Source organism: Pocillopora damicornis, chromosome 5, assembly GCF_964200805.1.
Source record: "Pocillopora damicornis chromosome 5, jaPocDami1.2, whole genome shotgun sequence".
Lineage (NCBI taxonomy): Eukaryota > Metazoa > Cnidaria > Anthozoa > Scleractinia > Pocilloporidae > Pocillopora > Pocillopora damicornis.
In genome coordinates, this window is record NC_142674.1 from 23,484,927 (window position 1) to 23,503,582 (window position 18,656).

General features: G+C 36.9%; 3 protein-coding genes across 3 annotated transcripts; 1 reads left to right on the forward strand and 2 right to left on the reverse strand.

Annotated features, from left to right (window-relative positions):
* Positions 1-59: 59 nt before the first annotated feature.
* LOC113687023 (protein RD3) lies at positions 60-3,362 on the reverse strand. Its single transcript, XM_027204723.2, has 2 exons — positions 2,704-3,362; positions 60-114 (listed from the first exon to the last, which is right to left on the reverse strand). Exons 1-2 carry the CDS (start codon positions 3,228-3,230, stop codon positions 60-62), a joined length of 582 nt encoding a protein of 193 aa, XP_027060524.2. The 5' UTR covers positions 3,231-3,362.
* Positions 3,363-3,439: 77 nt separating this feature from the next.
* LOC113687015 (uncharacterized) lies at positions 3,440-11,650 on the reverse strand. Its single transcript, XM_027204715.2, has 11 exons — positions 11,346-11,650; positions 10,720-10,888; positions 10,012-10,160; positions 9,536-9,584; positions 7,690-7,798; positions 7,507-7,589; positions 6,508-7,171; positions 5,899-6,090; positions 4,937-5,418; positions 4,344-4,419; positions 3,440-3,724 (listed from the first exon to the last, which is right to left on the reverse strand). The coding sequence occupies exons 1-11, from the start codon at positions 11,390-11,392 to the stop codon at positions 3,639-3,641; spliced, it is 2,106 nt and encodes a 701-aa protein (XP_027060516.2). The 5' UTR covers positions 11,393-11,650; the 3' UTR covers positions 3,440-3,638.
* A 633-nt stretch (positions 11,651-12,283) lies between these two features.
* Positions 12,284-18,358, forward strand: LOC113687019 (uncharacterized). Its single transcript, XM_027204718.2, has 4 exons — positions 12,284-12,764; positions 12,864-12,977; positions 13,652-13,738; positions 16,854-18,358. The coding sequence occupies exons 1-4, from the start codon at positions 12,723-12,725 to the stop codon at positions 17,301-17,303; spliced, it is 693 nt and encodes a 230-aa protein (XP_027060519.1). The 5' UTR covers positions 12,284-12,722; the 3' UTR covers positions 17,304-18,358.
* Positions 18,359-18,656: the final 298 nt, after the last annotated feature.

Genomic DNA, 18,656 nt, shown 5'->3' on the forward strand with positions numbered 1-18,656 from the left:
GAACATGTTACTTTTTGGGTCTAGGATTTTACAAGTTTACCACCCAGTAAGAAAAAAGTCTAAACAATCACAATTGATGTCAAAGATTCCATGCAGTTTTTGTCTTGTAGATTGCTGAAAGTAAAAAAGCAGAGTAAAAGCAGCAATAATTAAAGTGATGAAATAACTTCTGCAAAATTACTGTTCATAATAATTTTGTTTCAAAGTTATGAGAGCCTACATCAAAAAGTATGGAGATACTACCCTTCTTTGATTTAAAATACACTAAATGATAAAAGGGATGAATAGTGTCAGTTGAAATAATTCAGTCTTTGATAGAGAATACAATACAGCCATTAATTCAAAGGGTGAAAAATACATACTACTGGTAATAGTACTTGTTGAATGGGCAATGTCATGATAATGGACAGTGTCTATGAGCTATTCAACAATATTGACTAAGGGGACAAAAGTGTAGAAAATTTAGAAGAGGGGCGTATTCCTCCTTACTCTCGATCCATGTATAAAGAAACTAAGAATGTATTTCATTTCAAGTACCCAACTTCTTTTTGATAAAGTTCCTAACCAATCCATGTATAAAGAAACTAAGATTGTATATCATTTCAAGTACACAACTTCTCTTTGATAAAGTTCCTAACCAAAAATACATTAACATTTTGAAGGAGCTGTGCTAGGGATATCTAAAGTTGTTTTAAAGATTGATACTGTGAAGTTCATATCAAGATCTATCTTGCTATTGTTAGTGGATGCCAATGATGTTTGAATACATGAGAAGATAGCAGTGATGGCTGAAGACTGGAAAGATACAGTAACCATGGTTTGAAACTCATGAAAAGCTACAGAAATTTATGCTTCATTTTACAAGATGTACAAACGGCTGGGCTGTTCCTGTAAGACAAGTATGATGACAACCTGTTCACAATCATTCTCCCCCCTTCCCCAGTTGAAGAAAAAGAGCAACATATTACAACTATATTCAACCAAACTGATAAATTACATCAGACATTCAGGCAGTCATATGTTTGAATGGCTATGAAAAAAAGTGAAAACACAGTAAAATTAAAACTACCATGCTCCTCTTTTTCCATCATAACTAAATGAAGCAGTTCTGTGAAGTTCCACAGATTTGATACATATGTTTGATCAATTATAGTAATAAGAACATTCATTGGTGGTTGGAGAAAAGTAATTATGTAAATTGAATGTTTTAATTTACATTCTTTCTTAGTTAAACAATTTTCAACCTTTTCTTTTTTCATTTTCCTTTGTTTCATATTAAGATATAGAATTTAAAGCAAAGGAAAACAAAATTAAATTGACGCAAAACCTAGATGAAATGGAACCACAGAACACTGGTACACATTGGGGAAATCACCAATTAGTGGAGGGCAATATCACATGAAACTCTATTTGCTCATTACAAAATATCAATGAAACTACAACTAAGATTTACTGCAATTCATTGACAGCACATATCTCCCAAGAAATAACATTAAGCCATCCATGTACCCAATAAATTAATTTTTTAAAGTAGTTATTTGCTATTTATAAGCATATAATTACATCAGTGTCAGCAACATTCAGTGTACATAATACCCATACATGGATCTTTGTTGCCTAGTGTTTGCTTGTAGGTAATACAAATATGACAATATAAATTGCAAATCATTTCCATAACTGTTAACCCTTTAACCCATTAGGATTGACAAGTACCATATTTCTTGTAGCAGTATCACCCCTGAGGCAAATGTAAAGGGACTTCACTGTCAACTAACAAAGCTCTTGGTGGTTGAAAAAATTCTTCTTATTAGTAACAGAGGAAATGTATAGAGAACAGTGTGGAGAATTTTCATACTGATATAGGGGTAAAAACAGTGAGCTGTATCGATTGGAATTTACATAACGACTCTTAACCCTTTAACTCCCAGAAGTGATTAACACAAACCTCCCTATAATATCCATACATTAATCAGAAAACAGGTAATGAGAATATTCAAACTCATCAGGTAGAAGCTGCTATCTTGATCTAGCACCAAGTTCTCATACCTAAATTTGCAAGGAAATGTTAAGCAGCTAGAGGGGAGAATTAACCATCAGATCTTGGGAGTTACAGGGTTAAAGCAAAATTTATCACAAATAAGATGACCAAGACTTCACAGAAAAAAATCAAGTTGACCAGCAAATAGTGATATCTTTACAAAAACAAAATATTCATCTACAGGACTCTATTAAAACATAAATAACAATACTTTCATGACTCAGACAGTCCTGTAATAAAATAAACAATTTTGTTACCACCAAAAAAGCAATTTTATGATCACCTTAATTTTTGATGCATGTACACTGCCAAATTCTATCCCCTTTTGATATGATATAAAAATCTTTGAGCCAATGGAAGAGGTAAAACAAATATATCAAAGAATGGCACCTATCGCAGTCAACAGCACTATATCAAAATATTTGCAAAAGGCATTGTTGTCGGTTTAGGTATGTTTCTTCAAATAAATCTACCTCAATAGTTAATCAAATACTTCCTTGAAGAATTGGGTTACACGAAAAAGAGGCACGATTTTACGGATCACCATTAACAGTCACAGATAACCGAACGACAATATACTATCAACATTGAACATCGAAGCAAGCAGTTATACAGACATATTTAGTTCTCTCGAACGGGAGAAGTCAGACATACTTTTCACTCGCCTTGGTTCAGGACGTTCTTGAAGTTCAAGGTCGTCTGTAGCTGGGTACACTTTCCCTGATGTGTGGTTCGATAAAGTTCTTAACTGCGACATGCTACGCGTTAACCATCGAAATGTCGACTCCTCGCTATGTTGCGATCTCTCTAACAAATGCTTATCGATTATACACCGCATAACTTGGGGTATCTCTTTAACGTCTCGCGGTATACCTTCAACAATACCTCTGAACTCGGAAATTACGTTCCCACTGTCCTCGGGTCGAACTTTTGAGGCTAAATCCTCAAGAGCAAGGCGCTCCATCTGAGGAATTTCAAACGATTTTTGAGGCGTCGATATGAGCCAAGAATAGTCCGCTATGTTCGCCATTCTCTTCTTTTCTCTTTCCCCTTCTCGGTTAATCCTCTCGATCTCTTTGATTTGACACTCCAACTCCATCATCAACGCCTCGCAAACTACATCAGAATCTGCCTTTGCCGGCGGCGAATCTCTCGATTTGAGCTTAAGCCCAAGGCTTGTTAACGATACCATCTGTGTATGTTTTGTTCGTTGGTGTCACTTGCTAGTTTCAAATAGTAATGGGCTGATTTCACCGCAATTTGACCGAGAAGAAGGTAAGTAATCGAATGTTACTTATCGACGTCATTATGGTAGCCAAAACAGCTGATAGCGCGCGCTGATTGGTGCATTTTTGAAAATTAGTTTCCAGTCTCTAAAGTAACAAGTTTACTTTAAAATTACATTTGAAATTCTAATTTATTTCTGAACGTTTAGAGGTTAACATATGTATGTCTTTAAATATGTTATATAAATATGTTTCTTTGAATAGAATTTATGATAAGTAATAAAATAAATTTTTTCATAGAACTAGCGCTCTACTTTTCCAGGGCGAGCGGAAATCAAGCTAAAAAATCGTCCGGATATGAAGAAGTTCCGTGATTAACGTACATTGGCAGCTCTTCTTTTTTGAGTGTGCTTACGGATGCTCTCAGTGATTTGCTGTATATTTTCATCTTCTTCCAAACCTGCAACAGAAATGATTACCTCGCTCACTTCCTTGAATGTTATAGTTCTCATAAAAGGCGCGAAAAAGCTTCGCAACCGTTTGCTGTTAAAGAAATCTTTACCGACAGAAGAGGATATCGACTAGTATAATTTCTTTTCAGCTAAAAATTTTTTTTGCCACAATCTTCGAATATTGAAAATGGAAAAAGTGCAGCTTACCACACCCTAGTGGTCGAAATCAATGCGGGCTCAACTGCAACAGTTTCTACTTCAGCTCATGTGACTTCTTTTTCTACTGTTAAAAGTGGAAATCCCCAAGTACAAAAATAACCCATCACTTGAGAATTTCGAAAAGGGGAGAAGATTTCTCTTTTTTTTTTTTTTTTTTGAAAATTTTACATAAGTTTACGTACAAAAGGGTATTCAGGTATCGGCAAAAAAAAAGGAACTCGACCTCAACTGAATGAAAATAAACCAGGGTTGACAATTTCTAGCTTTCCGACAGGCTATACGATTTTTTCTGAAGTGTTTTCAACCTTCGCTAAATTTTGGGTACGCCCTAGAAGTAAATCAATTCAAATTGATACAGCACTCCTTTTGGTTAATCAATGTAACAAATTTCATTCGAATATCACCAACCAACAAATATGGACGCATCAAAGGATAAGACTCTTTTTGCAGCAACAAAGTTTCGCTTAAAAGACATCTTGGACCTCTGAAATGAAAAGTTGCAAATTATTTTAGAATTCATCAAACTTTTATCAGTAGAGTAACATATAAGGTTGGTTGAGGTATCATAGAAACGTCAGTAACCACTACCGACAACAGTCGCTCCTAAGACTACTCTGACCCTAACCTGCCACGCAGGCCTAATTTTGACGGGCGAGTGCTCATTATCATCTTGGTGAAAATTATAGCCGCCATCTTATCTTTAATCAAGCCATTTACTGTAAAGAACTCTCTTATATCAATCCAGCAGTGAATGCAAATATTCTTTAGAGCGCAATATATTCGGTTTTCTTATACTTGATATCTGACCAAATCAAGTGTGTTTCTATGAATTGTATCGATGAAAACACTTTGTAGTGCCTATTACACGGAATTTAATAACGATCTATCTCGAAAATAAAAGAGTTCCTTAAAAAGAACGTTAAGTTCTCATGCTAACTATATTCATACGACACCCGTGCTCCGTTTCGCGAAGGGTCAGAAAGCTGGCAATGTTTGATTACCTGGAACACACGTTGCGCCACTTTGGATCGTGGTACACCATTTTCCATGCTGACTTTGACTGGGCGGTCTGGTGTGTTGCTTTGAACATTAGGAGAAGTGTCACTGCGTCCACGAGATTTGTGATCTGTACCATTCTTCTCCTTACTTTTCAAGGCGGGAGTTACTTTCCCGCGCAAACTGGAATCACTTGAATTTCCTTTTACCACTTTGAAGGTCAAGTTGCCTTGCGTCAAACCTCCTCTGTTTTGGTCCACTTCCTTAACATAGTCTGTATCTTTTTTTGACCCCTGCATTTTCACTTTCTTGGATCTCGTTGCATGTACTTTCACTGGTTGTTCAGGGACGTTCTTTGTTGAACTGACGTCAATTTTCTGAGCATCAAAGCTTCCTTTATCTGGAGAACTTGTCAAGTTGAAGACAAAAATGTCTAAAGGGTCTTGCTTTCGAGCCTTTTTAGCGCAAGGGGATCCGGGAATTATTACTGCGACAGAAAGAAAATAAAAAATGTTAGGCCCCGTCTAGGTGACAGGCTGAACATAAACCGGATCGGATTAGAAGTCAGCTCTAAGACTAAGGCGTCCTTTCATCAAAGCTAAATTAATCTCAAAGGCGAATCAGTAGCAGAGATGCATACTATTATCATAAGCTGTCTCCAGGATGGAAAAGCTCGCAAGTGGAGAAACCTGACAACAGTGGATTTTGTTAACTTGTTCTGGACCAGAAGAGAAGTCTATAAACGCTGACGCCAAAAACCCTCTCTGTGGTGCATCCCTTTTTGCGATGAAAACCTTTTCTTTTGATTTTAAAGAGCTATGATAAATCGAGATTTGTGAATGATCGCCTAACTCGGATTGAAGGAAATTCTCTGTTAGAAATTTGATAAGGATTGGCCTTTGGTAGTTTTGGTCTTTAAATAAACCTTTGAGGTAAAAGCCTGTGCATACGAAGTCGATCCCTGTACCTTTCATCTTTTCTTTTTCATCTTCTTTCTTGATACGAACCTGTGGATGCACGGTAACTACAGGGGACTGCTTTGGCCGAGCTGTTTTTGTAAGATTAGAAGCTGCACAAGTCGTCGTAGAGGTAAGATAAGCGCCTTTGTTCTGTTTTGTTACAGCAGAAACAACAGATTGTTTCAAGGTCTCTTCTTCATCTGAAGAAAGACAAAAGTGTTAGGACCACGCCCCAAAATGGGCATTGGAAATTCATGACATGGGAAAATTATGCTCATTGCAAGAAAGTACATGGTCCAAGTGGCTCGTACAGAAGATTTCATGTCGATGTAACTGTTTGCGGTTTGACTTTTGCTTGATTGCGGAAATAGATAGGGAATATCCCCAACACATAAACTGTCTTTCTTCCCGAATAGAAAATACTTCTTAGAGAATACTCATAATTGGGTGCTGCTATCAATACTTTGTGACCGCCCGTGTCCCTTTTCAGTGAAGGAGTTATACATCCTTCACTGATAAGTAGCTTGACAATGTAACGCGAGTGTATTTCCCTATGCAATCACGTAGCAAATATGTTTTTTCCTACCAAGAATCTTCAACACTTTAAATATCACTACCTTTCGATACCATGGCTAATGTGATGTCCTTTTCTTGTGGGCTAGCTGACCGCTGATCCTGATCAGAACCAGAGCGCATCGGAGCGATCGTAGCAGTTAGATGTGTAACGACGTGGTGATTCTGTGCTGAGGGCAGAGGCTGCCTCTGAGTATTCAAAAAAGGAACTATGGCATCCGCATCCTGTCGCTGCTGAGGAATATAGTCAGATACTCCTGTACCTTGTCCGTAAGTTGGAGCTTGGACATTTAAGGGAAGTGCTTCTATGGCGGATGGATTCTGAAGGGTTAACTGCGGTGCTGGGTGAATGTGATGCAGTGGGATAGAACTGGACGGATTTATCTCGGCACTGTCCCAAGCAAGCGGTGTCCGGCCAGGGAAAGCGACGACTGACGGGTTCTGAGCGCCATATGTTTGATAGGGGTACTGCAAAGGCTCAAACACTTGACGTTGATTGGCGAAGGACTTTGGATTTAGTGGATTAAAGACTTGTGGATGAGGTTGTTGCTGACAGCTGATGTCATCCAGCTTTTGTAGCAGCTTGTCTTCTCTCTCCAAAAATTTTTCTTGTTTTTCTAAAGCTTTCGCTTCACGTTTTCGAAAATCTTCCAACTGTGCGTTTAGCATTTTGATTTCCGAATCTTGTTCCACGATCTTTTTGTTTTTCTAAATAAAATAGTGTAGAAGGGATCTAAGAAAAGCTTTCACAACAGACCAGTTCGTGTTCTCTTGATTTTTGGCGTTGCCTACTTTACTCGTAATACCGATAGTCGTCAATTTGCTATGGATATTCTGAGAGTTAAGGAATTCAACGGCAACATTTTCATCGACCCTTGCGAAAATTGTATTTTTAAGCAAGTTTTTATTGATATGTCTATTCACGAAAAGGTAAGGTTCAAGGCGTCATCTCCTGACAACTATGATCACCAAAAAAGGAAACAGCGTTACTAATAATATCAATTTTAATGAAGAAAGTGCACTCTATTCTTGGCTCTCCTTACCCTGGCTATGATTTCTCTTAACTCTTCATTTTCTTTCATATCCTTCCTAAGACACCCAAAACCCTCCAGCAAGTCATCTTTCACTAAAGAAAATAGAAAAATTCACATTACTCTTACCATTCAGTCAGTACGACAGGAGTGAAGACGGTAGCGAAAAATACAGAGTATCGCATGGTTACTTACATTTCTTAATCAGATCTGCTGATTCACTAGCGGCGGAGGCAAGTTGTTCAGCTTTGGAGGCAAGTGTGGTATCAATGCTGTCTTTGAATGAATCCATCGCTGCTATCACCTGAATCGATATAGTAGCAACTTATTCTTTAATTAAATGTAATTTAGGTTTGATATACATAGTATGTAGTAATAATCAAAGTGCTCTGTGAGCAAACTCGTGAATTGACATATGATTTTTTAGATTATGTTTAATGTTATCTGGTTTAGGGAATTTTGTGGTTGATTGTCATATCTAGAGTACTAGCAGTAGTTCAGTGTTCGCTAATGTAGCAAAGAAACAAAGTAACGTTGGGATAAGAAGGCATTACAATTGAAATGATCATGCTATTACATTTGACAAGGTGGATGAAGTCATGTGTTTTAAACGTCTATCATTTTTGTTTCTGGTTCAAAAGAAAAGGTTGGAAGTAAATGTGGGTGAAAAGTGAAATTTACTGTCTTTCGTTGTAAATATTAGAAAATCAAGGCAATACTGTCTTAATGAAAACATTAACGATTCCCTCTTTATCAAATGAGACAAACGGGAACGAGTTTTGAGTGATATAACTAAGCCAAGCCTGCCACCGTCATTTTGGATCTCCGCCTGGGTAGATTTAGGTCACGTGCTAGGCAACGTATGATCAACAAGATAGAATTTCATTTCAGGCCTATTTATCAATTTTGTGGTGTGTAACTTTCGCATTTTAGTACGTTGTTTGTATGTTGAATCTTCAAATTGTCTTGAAACTTAAAAGAAAATTGTTCTTTAAAAATTCACTGAAAATCGGTAGCTAAAATTGTTTAGGTGTTATCTGATTTTCGTGTTAACTTGTTATTTCGTCAGTCGCCGGCATCTTTTGTTGCTTCTCACAGGAAAAACACACGCGACGAAACGTAATGATCAATTTTGTCCTCAATCTCACGCTATAACAGAAAAAGCTTTTGAACATCTGTAAACTCCGAGCGCTTCGCAGTAAGTGATATTTTCAATGAATCTTCGGATTGTTTTCAAGTTCAAGGACTGTAAATTACAATTTTATGAAAAACGAAGGTTGTTCTGTTATTTCAGTGTGAATCCTTGCATGCCTGCCAGTCGCTGGCGCCGCTTGTTGAAACTAAAACGAAAAAAAAAACTCTTTTAAGATTATCATTGGCTTCTTTTTCACCCCACCACTATTCTTAGCAACAAAGGTCGCCATTTCGTCTGTTTATTGCTCGCCAAAAACTATAAAATGCACTCAAAAGCCTAAAATCTAAAAAAAGTTTACAGGAATCGACCAATCGAGCGAGCGAATGGCATTCCCCACATCGTATCTATAACTCGCTCTTGCGCATGCGCGCAATTCACGAGTTAAAAATGATGATAATAATAGTAATAATGATAATAATAACAATAGTGGTAATAGTAGCAATAAGAAAAACAAATACAACAATAATCCTAACCATTACAATTTCTTCAAATATGATTGGTGCATTAGCTGCTTTGTTTTTCACTAATCATTCTGTAAAGTCGTAATTAGACAGTGTAATTGGAGATGTTGTAAATGTATGTTTTTTTTCGGAAATTGTAATAGTTACGATTGATTGGTCGTCCGATTTTGTTAATTATTTGTACGATTGCAAACCGAATTGGACTGCACCATTACCATTATAAATAAATGATAGTGATAATAATGATAATTATGAATGAGTGTAAATACTCTAAAGGGATACACCAAGGATCAAGGATGGATACTCTTTGTGATTCTACTATGCCTCTTTGCTGATTCTGAACTTATATTAACCTGATCAATAATACCTGTGAATGCTCTCTTACCTCTTTTGTGTAATCCTTGAGTAGAGATATAAAACTGTCGAGAACATCCCTGCGAGAAGCAATATAAAGAGGTTAACAGAAAGTTTTAGTCCAACTCGTTTAGCAGGCACGACACTTGAAAACAATGTGACTGCGGAAAGACTGGCCGTAAGGCAGGAGATTATATTCTTTTGATGCAAAGTTATGCATCATTTTAAGTCTTTAGTTTGTAAATTAAAATATTTATTTTTATACTCACAGGTCAAATGGTTTTAAAAACTATTATCTAAAACATTAGCTTGCATTTCATTTGTTTGACAGGCTTAGAACAATTGGAATTTGTAGTAATTTGAAGTATCAAAAACTTCTCTCTAAAAAGTTGAATTCGAAGTTTCATTTGAAACTACTTATTACTCTTGAAGTATTTTCTTGAAAGATCGATAAATCATTTTTCAGTTTGGTAAAATAACCAACAGGTTAAAAGAACATAACCTTACCTGCCATCTCTCTCAGTTGTTTGTTTCTTTTGACTTTCAATCAATTCTTTGTAACTCGCTGCAGTCTGCTGACAGGACTGTCTATCAGACTCAGATGAAAACAAGGGTGGCTTACTCATGTACTTCATATAATACTTGACTGATCCGTCCTGTACGGTATAAGCAATCAACAAAGTATGTTAACAATGTACAGTAGTGTTCATCGAATTTGATCTTTCAAATATTCAAGGCCAACTTCAGAGATGAAATCATTCCGTTGCAATGTAGAAAGGGTCTCTCTTTTGAATTAGAGATCTATTTTATCAATAGTAAGGAGAGTAGTTATTGAATGTGAAAAATCTCACTCAGCTAAGATCGTTTATTCATTGTGCAACGTCCATTAAGAACTGAGTTTTGAAGGAGTAGTGAGATGAGAGATTTGAAGAAATCATGATTGAAAGAATATGGAAAGGAATGAGATACGATGATGAGAGAAACCAGGTTGACAAAACCGTGAAAGACGATAAAATAAAAACCAAAAACAGAGACAAAAAAACAGAGATAGTAAATAAATGAACGTTCAATCGTTTGTCTTACGATGTAAGAGTCAGGCTATCAATCGTGTTTTTATTGCAGATATTGTACACTTCAACTTCTCGATTTTTTGACAAATGCGTAGTTTTCGAATAGAAGTCATATTTAAGTATTTCTGTCTCCAGATAAACGTACCTCAGGTATTTTTTGTGAATTTGTTGGTTGTGACCAGACATCAATGGAGCTAAACCCCTTATGTTGGCTCATCTTAGACTGTGAAAATAGATCAGTTGAGCTGTTTTGAGAACCCTGTGAACACGAACCGAAATTTTGACTGAACTGCTCGCTGTCCCACATCTCTCGACTGAAAAACAAAAAGATTTGCAATGATTAAGACAACAAAACTTCCTTTCCTGGCTATGCTTTACTTTCTTTTAAGTACCCCACCAACGGTACATGATTTTTTTTAAGTTTAAGCGTCCTTGAAAGTGTTAAGAGCTCTTGAATCGACTTCAATTTTCCCTCGTGAACAAAGTAATGAAGAGATCTCAGAAATTTCCTAGTGTAAAGGCAGTTTCCATATTTTCCGTCTAATTGCTACATGCAACTTGCACATCTTATTTTAACTTGAAGGCGATTCTAATAAACTGCGAAAATTTAAGCTCACTTCGTTCAACTTCACAACAAACATGTCGAAAGCTTAATGAATGAACTTTGTGGGTTTCACGCGCGACAAAAAAATTGAATTTAGCTCGTAGCCAGAGACCAACAAGCTCCCCAGAAACTAACAAATAAATTTAAAATAAACCTGAGCAGCTTACCAAGGATTAGAGTTGTACAATTCACGGGCAGGAAAAATATTTTGCATCAGAGCTGACACTCTTGGAGTGCTTCAGAATCCACTTGAATTGTAGTCTACAGAAATCAAACCCTCAGAAAACAATCTCTTGATAGTGTCGTGCGGAAACAATTATTTCCCTGTTGCAGTCAACTGTTCGTTCTTTCCAAGGATTGATAGAAATCTTCTAAAAAAAATTTAAAAGTTAACAAATTCTAAATCAAAACCAAGGTAAACCCACTAAATGGAGTGACTGTCACGAAGATTTTTAAAACGCCTTATGTAGCCGCGTCTAGTTTCCCGCCCTTTTTTTCCTTGCGCGCGGTCGTCAGCGAGGGGGTGGGGGAGAGGAAATGAAAATTGTATGAAAGAACAAAGCTGGAGAAACGAAAAATACCTTTCCGTAAAAGTAACATAAAGCGTTTCCCAAGATTTAAAATCTAATATAGGGGTTTTTTTTTCCTTTTTTTCTCGAAGGGATATTCACAGCTAGCCTTTAGAGCTCTCTTAAGCAATTTCTCCTTAACACGCGTCTGCTTACAGGGGTAGGGTACCTGTGGTCTTCATTGCAGCTTAAGCAACACTCGCAAGAAAGCCATTAGTGTACGCTATTCGCATAATATTATATTTTATATATATATATATATATATATATATAATATATATATATATATATATATTATATATATATATATATATAATATCATATCAACTAAACTGGTTTTACAAGGATTTTCAGCCCTGAGAAAAGCCTCGAAATGTTGATTGATCAATGGGAGATTTTAATTTTAAAACCGTGCAGTTTTCAGAATTTTAAATACTTTCGACACGAATCTACGGAATTTTCTGGCATATGTTGTCGCATGGGCCCGGGGGCAATTGAGGTTTAATTTTATTTGTGTTGTCACTCAATAAGCTAGAGATGCTCTCAGCCAGCTGTGCCTCCACCAACCCTTACCCATCTCTTGTCCTCAACATCCCCAAACTTCCCGCGTGCACTCGACATACGCACGCTAAGCGTAAGCGCTCTATTTTATAGCACTGGCAGTGAGATTGCAAATCATTTTCGTCTGATTTGTTGTCTTCAGAGTCTTATTGATTGAACATCTCCTACTAGCACGCGTTGCTTCTAAAATTAGAATAATTACCTCAGAGCGTTGAAGTGAGACGAAATTCCATTGGTTCATTTCTCAAGGGGCTTTCAATTAGTGTCAATTACAAGCTCCGTGGTAACGAACACAACATCGATCTTAGGTTGAAGGTAATCGCAAACCTCTCCGACAAAAATTGACGACTATCTTCGAAAATTGTGAACGAAACGCAGCGTTTTTTACCTGAATAGTTTCCTGATGAATTCAAGATGACAAGAGTTTTCGACAATAACGACATTCGTGGAACTTGGGTGAGTTATTGAGAAGCTTTGTACGAATTCGACTCTCATGTGTCTTCTGTATAAACGATTGAAGTCCAAGGAAATTTATTTACACGGATAATTTCCCAGTTCCCTTCAGGTTTTCATGGACATTTTCGAAGCAAATCGCGCTCAGAGTTTACCATTCCTTATCGCCACAGAGCTAAGCCATGTCCTCCGGAGAAATTTATGAATTATGCGAAGGTGAGTTCTGAAAATAAAACGGACGCGCAGCTCCCAGCTGACATAAACATTGTCATTACTCTCATGTAAACAGCTGCTTGTGAAACTTTCAACAAGTACTGATCTATCAGGTATCTGCCTTTAATTTGATGGTAGACAAGAACTAGCAGACGACTTCTACGCTCGGATAGAAATCACACATTGACTTCGTTATGAGATATCACCAGTTGAACTTCAGAAAACTTTCACAATTTTCTCCATGTTGAATCTTAATGATGCATACGCTGTTTCGTTGAGGGGTAATTACTAGTGATACGAATTCCAGGCCACATCAAAATTGACCAAGATATCTCTCTTACAAACCCCAAACAGAAACAACCAGTGGGACAGCGAACAACTTCTCACTGATACAATGTTCCTCGCGTAACAGAGATGAAAAAATTTTATCTGAAATATGATCAACAGCACTTGAAGTTCGATTTAACCTTTCATATAATCTTGCAAATATATCTGAGACAGGTGTGACATTCATCGCTTTTTTTAATTGGAACTATACCAACAACAGTTACCTTACGTTATCAAATACGCTATACATGTCACTTCCCAATGTATGAAAATGATGTTACTTGAAATGATTTGGTGGGTATTTTTTGGTAGTAATTAATCTGAATATTTTTCTTGTATGTGTTTCACAGGAAAGATCCAATAGACACCTGTTCTCGAGACATGACAACAGACATGCACACAGTGATATGGGAGATCTTGAAACTTATTTTGGAATGGTATTTATTAATCAGCTACTATTTTGAGTCTTGGTGTTATCTTTTTAATGTGAAATATTTGTTTTAACCCAACCTAAGTTATAGTTCTGGAGGCAATGATCTAATTAGCAGCCACAGCAAGGGCCTGTGGTTGAAAGAAAAACTGGAGTTTTTTCAAATTCTTACCCACTTTTTTTTTCATCTCACAATTGATCAACTGTCAGAGTACACCATAGCAAAGAGGGAGGGGGGAGGGGGATCATAATCCTGTTTCACACCAACTTTTAGAAAAATTCACCAGCATGAGTACTTAAAACAGCATTCAACATGTCACAAATTTAAAAGTAAAAACTTCAAATCTCACATACCTTGGCTGTCTGTAAAATTTTTACTTGACAAATTTATTGTGATGCATATTTAGGTATAAACACTTCCAGTATAGGGCTGGCATGATGTAGGTCTCCAAGATCTAATTTGATAATGCAGAGAGTAGTACCTGCAATGTGAAAATGACTTATCATGCAGCCTCTTCTGCTGGAAAATCCTGTCACTTAACATCACTGCCTTACTATGGGACTTGTTCCTGTATATGTCAGATTTTCAATCAGAGCTTAGGTGCATACCAGTGTGTACTATTTATTATCTCAATGGCAGAACCTATTGATTGATTTGGAGGTCACCTGTTAAAATTAGAGGGATTCTAAAGTGAAGGAGAAAATAATCATATCTGTGAGTGTTTTAATTCTGCTGAATCATTTCCTTGCAACATTTAATGTCTGAGAAAATAAAATTCTTTAATCAGACTCCAGTGGCATTTGCATGGCAATTGGGTGATTTTCAACTCATAATTTATTGCTCTTTCACAACTGTTTTCAAAAAGTTTGAAATATAGCCATTACATATTAGAAAATCCACTTTTGTTATTGATATAACTAGTCAAATTATATTTACTGATGATAAAAAACTTCAGCAAAATTGTTTAATGTGATTGGTTAGCAACAGCCCAGGTTATATGCTAATAGGACAGTGAAGGTGTCATGCTTGTAACTGAACAGCATAACAGACAATTCATTTGTCATTTGCCTGTGCTTGTTATGTAGACTGTAGGTTCGTTTTGTTTTTCATGTTTATATATTATGAATATCATCATCAGTTCAGCAGATTGGTGTTTTGTTTCTCAAATTTTGTTGCAGTTTTTAATAATTTATTAGGTCTTTTTTGTTGTTAATTATTTCTGTAAACATACTCGTGATTAACAAATTGAAGTCTTGATTCGCTGATGTTTGAGTTACAAATGGATTCCTTGTTGCTATGCCTCTGTTCAGTACATGTAATAGATCACAGGTGAAATCAAAATTGTGGTAAGAACAAAAAAGTGGCAAATTAAGGTGCAGCTGAGTGTGTCACTGATATTCTTACTGCTTTCTGATCTCTTTTGTGATTTATTACAATTTACTATACATACCCTCAGCTACAAAGAATTTATTTGCTTTATAATTAACATGCAAAATGCTGTTCAGTTGGTGATACACAGTCAATGCATCTGTCTCCACTAGATCATAAGCAAGAACCAATCAAACTGCATTATTTTACAATACAACTTATCATAATATTTTTTTTTACCATCACTATGATTAACCCTTTCACTCCCAAGATCTCATAAGTAATTCTCCTTTCTGTCTCCCATACAATTCTTATGATATTAGTTAGGAGAATTTGGGTTTGGATCAACCAATGATCCCCTGATTGATACTTTCCTTCATTCTCCTTACTTATGTTCTTAATATTGTCTTGATATTGTAAGGAGAAATTCTAGCTTGGTCACTCATGGGAGTGAGAGGGTTAAAGACTGCAATGGACTCCACCTGATGATTCTAAGTTTGTGAATTGCTCTTTCAGTTCAGTTTAGTTTTATTAACTATCACTTATGGTCTATTGCCTTGTCAAGATTTAATGTGCCATAACATATGATCCTTCATTGTGTTATTTCACACTTCCTTTTGATTGTTTTCTTTTTGTTTGTTTTTACAATGTTGATACCATGGGCAGGATTTCAATAAAATCCAGTCAGCCTGGGAGCAAGGTCTTTAGTTTAGTTTTTCCCATATGGTATGGCTGTGTGGTGCACCATTGGCAGCCATTTTTGGGAAAAGCTCTGCATGAGTCATTCCTGTAAGCTGGTTGCAAAATTTTAATTGTTACCAGATCTTTCTATACAGTATGTGTTTGTTCCAGTGTCAGATTCACATTCATTTTTTAGGATATTAACTGGGAAAAATAGGCTTAGATTATCCACAAGGCTTAAATCTTCAGGCTCACTGATAAACCGTCAGGTTCAAAAATAACAAAAATTTGAAATTGCATTTTTGAAGTGCCCTCTTTGTAAAGCTCCTCAACTCCCAGAAATTATCAACATGTAAGTTCTCCTTAAAGTATCCATACATTATTCCACAAAAAAGTAATCCTAAAACTGAAACTAATCGGGTAGAAATTGCTGCCTTGATCTAACACCAAACTCTCATAACTAATTTACAAGGAAATGTGCAGCAGCTAGGGGAGATGATTAACAATCAGATTTTGGGACTAGTCTTAAAGGGTTAATAGACAGTTAAGAGTCATTTTAAGAGAAAATTTGAAGGCAAGCAGAACCTGCCTTAAACCAAAACCTTGCATGTAAATGACAGGGTTCTCATTATAGAGCAGGATCTAAGTACCAGCACCAAGATGCACAAGTGTCAGTACCTACCCACACATGGGGCATGGAGGAATTCGCTTCTTCTTTGTGTTTTTTGCCCAGAAGGATGCCCAAGAATTGAAAAAAATAACGAAACCACTGGGATTTTGGGTGGAAAGTTACACCTTAGGTGTAAACCCACCTAGTTGGTGTGGCTAGTTGGTGTGACAGTGTTAACAATACCCCATGAGAGCGTAGTATGTGACCGATTCTGAAGCATATTTAGCTTGCGTGACAGTTTTAAGAGTAACGGTAATCTTTAAGAGAATTACTGTGACATTTTGTACTCAAATTTAAGGGTACTAAGACAAATTTTACATCATATTCTTATAATAAATAAACATTGATACCAGACTAACAAACCTGACTGTAAACGTTTCATATCATTGTTTTTCTTCGCAGGGAATGGGAAAAAGGAAGTATGTCCAGCCAGGTCAAACCCAACACACAAGGAGCACTCGAGACTTGCTAACATGGCGAGGAAATGAACCAGGCGACCTGAATTCAACTTACCGTTCACAATATTCAACTTCTCGTCCATCTTCGTGCAGTTTTAACGAATCCGAGCCAATCCACGTGAGGTCAAATCTTGAGCTTAGACGAAGACATGTTCGGGCATCTTCGGCACCTCCGTCGCAGCGCCGGACAGCTCCGTTACTCGCCTGGAATGAACCGGACGAATCACATCATGGAAAACCTGGTGTTGGTATTCGGCAGACCATACGAAATCAAGGCGGGTTTGCTTCCGGGACGCCCTTCGCACACACGGCGCCTGCTGCTCCAGTGCACTCGCCGAATCCCGGCCAAAGTTTTACAGTATCAGAAACTATCATTCCTCTAAATACCACGTGAATCTTAAAAGCTCTACGTCATTATATTTTGTATCGTTTGATTGCCACGTGTAAAATTACCTTTACTACAAAGGAAACCACAAATTATTAGCATAATAAGGTGGCAAAACACTTCTATAGAAGGAAGAAATGAAATGGGAAAAAAATGGGAAAGGATGACAAAGATTTAAACGGATTAAAGTGTCACACTAGAAAAAAATTGACGCTTAATTTTTTGAAATTGTTGCAAAAGGCCAGGAAAAAGTCAGGGCAAAATGCAATTCTTCAAGGTCAAGGAAAAGACAGGTAATTTCATTTTGAGTCAAGGAAAAATTTACGTATTTGAAAGAAGTCGTGGAAAAGTGAAACTTCATGTACGCTGTATGTGACTTACTGAAAGCATAAATATATGGGTAGAATGGCTGACTAAGGGGGGAAGGGTGGAGGTCATTATCAGGACTCGTTTGTGAAATTGTACATTCAGTTGATCAAGGAAATTTTACGTATGTCTGACAAAAAGTCAGGGAATTTCAAAAACTCATGATTGTGATAACCATGTTTGAGATACATCAGATAAAATCAGGTGAGAAAACGTGACATCGGCACCATCAGAATGTGATGTAAAACCAACGTAAGTTTTTTTTCTTCAACCAATTCGAGGAAATGCTGCAAAAAGCCAAAAAGGGGAAGCCAACATTTACAACTTACCATCAATAGTTTGATCTCTTTGACCATTCAGTCTATGCCAAATGATTTGTGAGGCGAGAGTTTAGTGACGTCATTTTGTCATGAGCGTGAATCGCCGAAGAATTGGGAAAAGCAAAAAAATTCAAGATACACTCACTAGAAGCAAGAATTGAAAAGTCGCGTTTTTTGAAACCTCTCAATAAGTCTTGATAAGTCGAATTTCATCTCACGATATTTAACAAACCTCAACAGAGTGCATAAAAAACAAGGTGAAAATTTAAGTGTTAAATAAGAGGCCACCGTTTTCAGTATGCAAAAAAGGGAAAAAGAGCGGAACGGCATATGTACGTCGCATTACATATATGGTAATAAAGTGCAGCTTTTTCACAAGTTGTTGTCACCTAGCTTCTATCTTCTAGCTTTGCAGCATTGGCAGTTCTTTCAACCCAACTGGAGGAGTTGTGGATCGTATGTCAGTGTCTGAATAATTGCGCCCCTACCCCTCCCTTAAGCCAACTTAATTAGCCCTAATTTCATTTCAGTTGACTGTTTTGGGTTAGGGGAGGGTTAGGAGTGCAGTTGTTCAGATACTGACATTGATTCGGAGCTCTTCACGTGACTAAACACATTTGGATCGTTTGAATAGTGAAGTATGCCTCGGTTTAAAAAGCAACAGTAAGTTGGAGTT

What these genes read in the sequence shown, in the direction of transcription:
- LOC113687019 (XM_027204718.2), top strand. Translation starts at nt 12,723, where the DNA reads ATGACAAGAGTTTTCGACAATAACGACATTCGTGGAACTTGG. An exon ending in AATTTATGAATTATGCGAAG is followed by an intron (nt 12,978 to 13,651) that starts GTGAGTTCTGAA and finishes TGTGTTTCACAG; the next exon opens with GAAAGATCCAATAGACACCT. An exon ending in TTGAAACTTATTTTGGAATG is followed by an intron (nt 13,739 to 16,853) that starts GTATTTATTAAT and finishes TTTTCTTCGCAG; the next exon opens with GGAATGGGAAAAAGGAAGTA.
- LOC113687023 (XM_027204723.2), bottom strand. Translation starts at nt 3,230, where the DNA reads ATGGTATCGTTAACAAGCCTTGGGCTTAAGCTCAAATCGAGAGATTCG. An exon ending in CAAGAACGTCCTGAACCAAG is followed by an intron (nt 115 to 2,703) that starts GCGAGTGAAAAG and finishes TTTTACTTTCAG; the next exon opens with CAATCTACAAGACAAAAACT.
- LOC113687015 (XM_027204715.2), bottom strand. Translation starts at nt 11,392, where the DNA reads ATGCAAAATATTTTTCCTGCCCGTGAATTGTACAACTCTAATCCTTG. An exon ending in ATTCACAAAAAATACCTGAG is followed by an intron (nt 10,161 to 10,719) that starts GTACGTTTATCT and finishes TATACCGTACAG; the next exon opens with GACGGATCAGTCAAGTATTA. An exon ending in TGATGCGTCCATATTTGTTG is followed by an intron (nt 3,725 to 4,343) that starts GTTGGTGATATT and finishes TTTCTGTTGCAG; the next exon opens with GTTTGGAAGAAGATGAAAAT.